Genomic DNA, 8,097 nt, shown 5'->3' with positions numbered 1-8,097 from the left:
AGCGTTGCCCCGAGCTCAGCGCTCTTGGATTGAAGCCCCTGGGCGCCTGCACGACCTGGCCCCGGGAAGGTGCGGCCACCGCTCTCCCGGACTCTGGACTCCGGGCCGTGGGGGGACTTGGGCCCGTGAGGCAGGGTCCCACTTCCCTTTTGGTAGCCCCGTGACCGCCTCTGCCTGTGGGCCTTTTTCAGGGGATCGCTGGCAGGGCTTTATTGGGGTTACCGACCAACGGACCAGCCTCTCTCTGCTTTGAGGGCGACCGTGTTCTTAGACCAGCGGCTGGTGCTCCTCCGTGCGCCAGAGCCTGGCCCTCTGCGGGGCCCCTGGATCGGGTCTGGGGTGGTGGGCACCGATTCCGCCAGGGCACGGGAATGAAGCAGGGGAAAGCGCGCCTGTGGGGAAGCGTGCGCCGCCCTCCCGGCGGCCTTTCTCACCCCCGCTCACCCCATCGCCCCCCCTCCCTGTCCACCTTGGGGCAGGCTCTGCCTTACAAAAGATGTGGCAGGTTTGGGGTCCTTCTCTTCTCGCAGGGCCCCTTCTCTCAAGGCCAGCACAAAGTGCTCACACAGAGGCGGGGTGGGAGGGGCATCTGTGGAGGGGTCACTTGGTCAGTCTTTCCATTGGAAATCAGAGCCAGAGAGAGTCCTGTGTGACAGCACAAGGCAGAGGGCATGTCCCTTCCTCATCGACAGGGCTCACTCTGCGGACAAGACATGCAGGATTTCGGGAGGCGTCAGCCAGGGTCGTCAGCTTTCCCCTCGTGAGCCTGCACGTCCATGCACATGACGGCACTGCTGGTAGGCGTGTGTCCGAATGACCATGCGTCCTGTTTGGACACGCAGTGTCCGGGCATGTCTGTGTCCTGTACTAGGTGAGAAGGCGTCCTTCTGCATGTCAGTACCCAGGTGACTGGGCACAAGGCATGGGGGGGGGAGGCCCTCAGATGTGTGTCCAAACTGCAGCACGTCCGGAGGCCGGGGTGTCACGCAGACCGTGTGTTGGCGTGCCCCACACGTTTCTGTCTTAGGAAGTCACGGCGTGTCAGGGTGCGCTGTTGTGGGTCTGGATGCCGGTGTCATTGTGTGTGTGTGTTCAAACTGCAGCGGTTAGTTCAGGCCTCTGTGTTACCGTTTGTGCTCCTACCTGTGTGTTTCCCGTGCAGGGCATTGCCCTGCAGTGGAGCTGAATGGGGGTGCCCCAAAGACAGCTACATCCAACCCCGGGCCCCGCGAATGGACCTTATTGAAGAAAGGGTCTCTGCAGATGCAATTAAGGCGATGATCCTGGATTATCCCGGTGGGCCCTAAATCCAGTGACAAGTGTCCTTGCAAGAGGGAGACTTGAGACAGCCTGAAGGTGGTGTGACATGTGTCCTGGGTAGGTGGTAGTCTGTGAGCTCAGGAGCCCCAGGCAGGCACTAGATCTGGGAGAGGTGAAGAAGGGGTCTCCCCCGGGAAGGTCTCCCCTGGGCCTGGAGAAGCGTGGTCCTGCGGGTTTCAGGCGTGTGGCCTGCAGACCGTGGGAGGACCCTCGTGTTAAGCCTCCCTGCTGTCGTCATTGGTTACAGCAGCGGGGACCCTATCCCACTGCACCCTGGGCAGTCCACCGTCTGAGCCCGCAGATTCGGTCTCCGCCTCTTGCCCCGCCCCCTTGTCCTAGGGTGCTGGTGGGGACCGCGAGCACCGAGCCCCAATGCAACATCACTGCCCCCTGGTGGCCCTGGCTGAAGGCAACTGGGCCAGGGAACCCGGCCCCCAGTCCCAGCGTTGCCCCAGAGCTGTGCCCACCCCCACACTCAGGTTGACTGGAGCCGGACACCACACTGGGGGACTTGGGAACCAGGTTTATTTCTGGCCTTTTTATCAGAATGTAAAAAAGTGAACGCAAAACAAGGAAGACAAGACGAGCTCAGGGGTAGCGGGTAGAGAGGCAAGACCGGGGAGAAGGGGGCAGAGTTAGGAAGGGCCCCCTGGAAAGGGTGACACCGTGATGGCACGAGGTGGCAGGGACACTTAGGGCCGCCAGACAGGACAAGGGGGCTTCCCGTGGGGGGCACGCAGGACGGGGGACACCAAGCCAGTTGTCCGAATTCCACTCGGGACCTACAACAACCAATCTGTCCCGAAGCCAGCTCAGGGCACAGAGAGGGGCCGGGGCTCAGTCCCATCTGCCCCTGAGTTATGAGTCCCCTCGGGGAGTGGGAGGAAAGAGGACCAGGCGGGAGGAGGCTGCGGGGTTGCCCTCGTTGCCCCTCTCCTGGGCAGCACCAGCCCCGAGCCTCGGGCCCTCAGGCCCACCGAGTGGCAGTTCAGGTGCCGGTGGGTGGCAGGATCTGTGGTGAGTGGCATGGGGGGTGCAGTCCCTGTGTGAGCCAGGTTCTCCTGGGGAAGGGGCAGTGGGAGTACCTGCCCGTTGCTGTGCCTCCAGGATGGTCTCCATGACCCCAAGAGGAGGGCAGCTGTCCCAAGCCTGAGGCCAGGACTCCGCTGAGCCCGGGGCAGGGTGCTGGGCATCGGGGTTTCGTCGTACCATGTTAGGTCCCGCCGCTCGGCCAGTCCAAGACCTGCTTCACCTCAGTTCCCATGAATGGACGGGGGCATGGTGGGAGTGTCATGAATGGGCGAAGGCTCTGGGCAGGGTGCCTGGCCAGCCGGACACTGATGACCATCATCTGGGCCATGGGTTGGGCCTACCGGACCTGGTTGGGGGCCGGGGATGGGCACAGGAGCCTTGGCAGTTTATTCCACCTCTGGGCAGTCCTCTAGGTGCTGGGGGAGAGTGTTGAACTGGACGAGTGGGCAGACAGGCCTCTCACCCTGGAGAGGGCAGGATACCCACAGACTACGTGACTCAGCCAGCAAGGAGGGACAGACTTCAGCGTGAGTGACGAGAATATAAATAAATACTCCCTGGGAGTTTGGGGAACACCCAAGCCCCACTCCGGCTCCAGGTGGCTGCCCGCATGCTGCCTGCAGCACCAGGGGTGGGCTTCAGTTCAGGCACTGGGGGGGCATACCCAAGCAGCCCCCACACGTCCCAGGCATAGCCCAGAGTGCACAACCAGAGGTAGCTGGAGGTGGCATTTGTGGTCCCACCTGTCCATTGGGCCAGGAATGGCCCCTGGGGACACCTACAGGGTCCAAGAGGGGCCGAGTGGCCAGTTCTACCTCATCCTTCCCACGGGCTCCGGTCACAGTGCTTGGGTCTGGGGTTCAAGCTCAGGCAGCAACTAGGACATGTTTCCGAAGGAAGCTGTGGGTGGATGGGGGTGAGGGGGGGGGGGGGTCTCTGGCATCATCCACTCCGCCATGGGTGCAGGGTGACCCTTACTGGGATCCCACAGCCACCCTCTTGAGATCCACCCACCCACACTACACTTTGGGGCTTTGAAGCCCAGCCCCGCCTCCCAGGCCTCGCGGGCTCTCCCGGCTCCGCCCACTGACCTTGACTGAGCAGCTGCAGGCTCCTCCCCTCCTCGCGCACCTGCAGACGCAGCACCTGCTGCAACACCTCCTGCCGCTGTGCCTCCTGCGCCAGCCCCATGCGCTGCAGCTTCTCCGCGTTCAGCCGCAGCAGTGCCCGGCCTGGGAGGGAGGGGAAAGGGGTCGGGCCGAGGTCAGCATCCGATGACGTCCGAAGCCAAGGTGGGGGGGCACACACACACAGACTCAAAGTCAGAGAAGCAGGAAATGGGGGGAGGGAGGGCAGCAGGGAGACAGAGACACAGATAGATTTAGAGAGACAGGGAAAGAGGCGAGGGAAAGACAGGATGGCTAGAGAGCGGCCAGAGGAAAGCCAAATGAAAATGGACGCAGAGAGACTGGGAGAGACTCTGGCAGGTTCTGCGGAGACACAGCCCGGAAGGAGAGGGTGACTCAGTAGGAAACAGGAAAAGGGGAGCAGGACAAAAAGGAACAGGCTATCCTGTGATCCCTGTGCCCCACCACCCCACACAGCCCCCAGCCCAGACGGTCGCCTGCCCCCAGGCCCCATGGCACCGGTGATGGCGTGCTGGGAGAAGGCCTCCACGTAGATGAGGTAGTTGTGGGGACAGTGCTTCTTGAGCCACTTGCAGACGTCCTGCTGACTCCACAGGACCACAGGCCTCGTCAGGCCACCCAGTGAGGGACTCGTGTGGTACAGGCCGCAGTGGTCAGAGTACAGCCGGCCCTGCAGGGGAGAGGGGTAGCAGCTGGAGTGAGTGGTGGGAGGGCAGGGGCTGAGGTGGGTATGGTGGCTGGGTACCTGGGGGCCCTCAGTGCCAGGCTGCTGCAGGAGCTTGACTGGCCGGCTGCCAGCTGCCCTCTGGCTGCGTGAGTCATGCCACGTGAGGCTGGTGCCTGGTGTCCTCGGCAGGTGGCAGGGGATGCTCTCGGCGGACACTGTGTGCTCCAGGAGGGTCCGGCAGAAGCTGAAGTGGGCAGTGGCTGTGGAGCAGGGCGCCAGGTCAGATGGTGGGGGCAGAGCCAGAGGCTCCTCTCCCTGTTCAGCCTAGCCCCCTCCACAGAGCAGGGAGCCACTGGTCCAACAGGGGATTCCCCAGCCCCTGAGGGCAGAAGGAAGCGTTGAGAGGTGTGGCGAGGACCCTGCCCAGCCTGAATATGAGCTGGAACACCCTTCCCTCCGGAGGCCACAGCCCATGATCTGGGAAGCCGGCTGGATTCTGCTTAGAGGATATCCGCACCAAGGACCCTGAACTGTACAGCCGGGGTGGGCCGATCCTGAGACAACCCTGCCCTCACCCCTGCCTTGGGCTGGCACATGCCACACCAAACCAGGGTGCGCACACGGGACCTGCCTGTGGGAAACATTGGCCCGGTGTCCTGGGAGGCCCTGGGGGGTGGGGAGAACCCCGAGTGAGTGCCCTGCCCTCCATAGTAGACTGTACCTTCTGCAGCCCTGGCCCTGCCCAGCTGTGCTCACCGGTCGTGACTTCCTGACAAGAAGCCCAAACTCTGGGCAAGTCGACACCGGGATTCCTGCTCCCCCACCTCCCACAGGGGCCCTGGCCCAGGATGGTGCCGTGCATGGCAGCCACCCAGCCGGTGCAGCTGCTCAGCACCGGTGCCCAGGATGCAGCCCTACTCGGGGACCCCCGGTGGCCCCTTGAGCTCTCTCTTCCCTCACGAACCTCATTACACTTGTCACGTCTCAGTTTTATCATCGTTTCTGGGCTGGTTGCTAACACGGGATGGAGAAGGGCAGATGCCTGCACGCGCCCTCCCAAGCCCTTGCACAGGCCTGGTGCACAGTAGGTGTGCCCAGGAATATCGAGAATGAATCGAGAAAGCTTTGAGTGATGTCCGCAAGTCCTCAGAGCCCTAGGGAGACAGGACATTGGGCCCAGTCTGGCCTCACGGCACGGGGCTCTGACTCAGCAGGCAGGGTGAGTCTCCAGGTCAGGGCGAGAGACCCTTACTGCCACGGAGACAGTCCCCTTGCCCTCCACTGGGCAGGGGTCCACGACGGGCCCAGCTCTCAGTTATGGGGGAAACCTACATCTCACACCCTCCTCCCACCCCATAAGATTCTGCTGACCTAGCACCTCCTCCCCATTCTGGAAACTTTCCATTATCAGATGACCCCAGATGACTCTAAATTTGAGGTCTAGGGTCAGAGAGTTTGGCCAGTGTGACTGCCGCCTTGAAGTGGCTTCTAGTACTGTGGGAAAAGACTTATTTAAAGCCGACACCTTTCAGGGGACAGGCGCCTGGATGTCAAGGCCTCACTTCAGGGCGGAGGGGGGTGGTCGACAGGGGGGCAGGGGCCGGATCTGGGCAAACCAGTCAGACGCCTCTGCCTGTGCCGCACCTGTCCTGGGCCAGCTGGTCCCACCCATTTCCTGCCCGTGCCTGGCGAGGGATCTCCGTCTATAAGTCTGCCCTTCCCTTGCTTCCAGCCCCAACGTCAGAATTCCAGTAGAAAATGGGGCGGGGGCACACCAGCCCGGCTGTAGCCTCGGCCTCTCCGCCCCAACGCTAGCGCTGGGGAGGGTTTTCTCCGCGCCAAGAAAAAGGTGACCGCACGGTGGTGCCAGCCTGGGGACAGGAGCCCTGGCCGGTCACCTCCTCCAAGCCAAGGGTGTGCTGATCCCCAAGGCCTAAGGCCGCTGGCCCCCGCCCTCAGCTCAGGACAAAGACACCAGGGACCCCGTTCGGCCACGACGCGCCCCCACCCCACCCGCCGCCGCCTGTCGGAGTCCGCTAGGTCCCGCTCCCGCCCCTCTCTGTCCTCAACCCCCAGCCCGCGATATCCCCGCTCCCGGCTCCAGCCCCGCTCACCATCCACATCCCGGCGCTCGCCGAAGCCGGCGCGCACAGCCCCGGCGCGGCCTCGCGGGGGGCTCAGCTTGGTCCTCAGCTCCGTGAACATCGGGCCCACGGGTCCCAGGCCCGTGCACACGCCCCTCGCCGGGCGCAGGGCGGCCCGTGTGGCCGGCGGGGAACGCGCGCCACCGCCCCGCCCCAGCCGGCCCCGCGCCCGAGCCGGTCCCCGCGCCCGGCGAGTCTGCGCGGCGAGGCACCTGCCGCTGAGCCCTGAGCGCTGGGCGCGCTCCGGGATCTCCGAGGTGTGTCGGCGGCGCGCGGGTGTGCGTACGCAAAGGGTGTCTGCCACGGCAAGGGGCGTCTGTGCCCACCTGGGCATGGCTCCACGGACGAGTGACCGTGCACCTACAGGGGTCCGGGAGTCTTCAGGGGCTTCTGAGGCAGGGAAGCATTTCTCTCTCTCACGCGCGCGCGCACGCGATGTGGGGCATCCTACCCCTCCATGGACCATCTGCCCCCTGGGGCCCAGGTCGAGGGCCAGACTGACCCCTTCGAAACACCTCCCTCCATTCTTCTACCTCATTTTACTCATTCTTTTAATTCACACATTCTCCAGACCCTTCCAGAGGTCTCTTCCTCAAATGGCACTTGCTTCCACAGAGAAGGCAGTTTTGACACTCTCCTACCCCCTCCACACTGAACTGCAGGAGGACAGCCAGGGTTTCTCTCCTTCCTGTTGTAGCCCCAGAATCAGAGTAGTGCCCAAGAGGTGGCACTGAAAGGGACTGAGCTGGGAACAGGGAGGAGAAAGTCTGAGGGGGCCGTGGTGGACAGGAGGGGTGCGCCTGCCCCAGAACACCGGTGGGAGGTGCTAGGGTGGGCTGGCCGCTGCCTGGTGCAGCAGAAGGCCAGACTGGCCACCTAGGTTTTGTCACTGTGCCGAGAGCCTAGGTACTCTCCCTAGGTATGTGTGGGGGCCAGAGGGCGTCCCACAGCAGAGTGAGCAAAGGTGCGCATAGCTTCGAAGAAATGTACAGAGTCCTGTTACACGTGTCCATCTAGAATGCGAGCACAGGTGATGGATGACTTACTCGTGCCCACCCACACACAGGTAGAGATCTGCATGGACTTAACTCTCATGCTGTGATCACCCATACACACGTACTTATCCCCGACGTATTGGCAGCATTTATTTTAATCAGTTAGCTCTCCAGGGGTGGGCTCCCGCCCCCGCTGGAATGTTCAGGGTAGGAGGGGAGTGTGGGTAGGGCCTGTAAAGGGACCTGTGCCCGATTTGGGGCCCAGGCGCCTGAGCGCTGAGAGCTGGGGCAGCAGTCTGCCCACCGGAGCACACGGAGTCTGCTCGCAAGCTTGACACAAGTTCGACACGGCCGGATAGGTGTGCAGCTCGGCTCAGATGGTTTAGGGCCTGCCCTGGGGCCAGGGCGATTCCGAAGGGCTGGGTGGCGGCCGGGCTGAATCCGAGGGGTCCCTGGCATCTGGGCTGGCTCAGAGAGGGAGGAGGGGGCCCATTGGTCCTGCCGGTACAGGCGGGTCGGCTTGGAAATGCCTCGGGAACACGCGGCAAGCGGGGACGCCCAGGCAGTTCGGGGTCCCCGTGGGTTTGCTCGAGGCGGCGTCGCGCCTGGGCCCCCCGCGGGGCTGCGCGCCCGCCCGCCCGCCGCGCCACCAGCGGGCGCTCCTGCGCCCGCCGCGCCTCCGCCCCCGGCCGCGGCCGGAAGTCGCCCGAGCCCCGCGTGCGGAGCTTCCGCCCGGGGACCGCGAGGTGGGCGGGGCCCCGGCGGCCCCCGCGCTCTGCTTCCGGGGCGCG

The 8,097-nt window shown here is 64.0% G+C and overlaps 1 protein-coding gene across 8 annotated transcripts; it reads right to left on the bottom strand.

The window, feature by feature from the left end:
• Positions 1-1,823: 1,823 nt before the first annotated feature.
• On the bottom strand, positions 1,824-6,479 carry SAMD10 (sterile alpha motif domain containing 10). Of its 8 annotated transcripts, none has more exons than XM_036229118.1 (5): positions 6,282-6,479; positions 4,246-4,427; positions 3,999-4,170; positions 3,444-3,584; positions 1,824-2,698 (listed from the first exon to the last, which is right to left on the bottom strand). In XM_036229118.1, exons 1-5 carry the CDS (start codon positions 6,370-6,372, stop codon positions 2,574-2,576), a joined length of 711 nt encoding a protein of 236 aa, XP_036085011.1. In that variant the 5' UTR covers positions 6,373-6,479; the 3' UTR covers positions 1,824-2,573. The 8 variants fall into 8 exon arrangements, 6 of the variants coding, with proteins under 6 accessions (XP_036085011.1, XP_036085010.1, XP_036085012.1 ...); XR_004953510.1 differs by adding an exon at positions 3,168-3,252 and having other exon boundaries at positions 2,556-2,816; positions 3,999-4,427; XM_036229119.1 differs by adding an exon at positions 3,168-3,252 and having other exon boundaries at positions 2,556-2,816; positions 3,484-3,584; positions 3,999-4,427.
• Between the last annotated feature and the right edge of the window lie 1,618 nt (positions 6,480-8,097).

This window comes from Rousettus aegyptiacus, unplaced genomic scaffold, assembly GCF_014176215.1.
Source record: "Rousettus aegyptiacus isolate mRouAeg1 unplaced genomic scaffold, mRouAeg1.p scaffold_m13_p_12, whole genome shotgun sequence".
Classification (NCBI taxonomy): Eukaryota; Metazoa; Chordata; class Mammalia; order Chiroptera; family Pteropodidae; genus Rousettus; species Rousettus aegyptiacus.
This window is presented reverse-complemented; position numbering and strand designations above follow the sequence as displayed.

Excerpts from the sequence above, each read along its gene's own strand:
- SAMD10 (XM_036229117.1), bottom strand. The coding sequence starts at position 6,372 with ATGTTCACGGAGCTGAGGACCAAGCTGAGCCCCCCGCGAGGCCGCGCC. Across the intron at positions 3,585-3,998 it reads CTCCCAGCACGCCATCACCG|GCCGGGCACTGCTGCGGCTG; the intron begins GTGCCATGGGGC and ends CCTCCCTCCCAG. Across the intron at positions 2,699-3,443 it reads CCTGCAGCTGCTCAGTCAAG|GTCCGGTAGGCCCAACCCAT; the intron begins GTCAGTGGGCGG and ends GCCCCCAACCAG.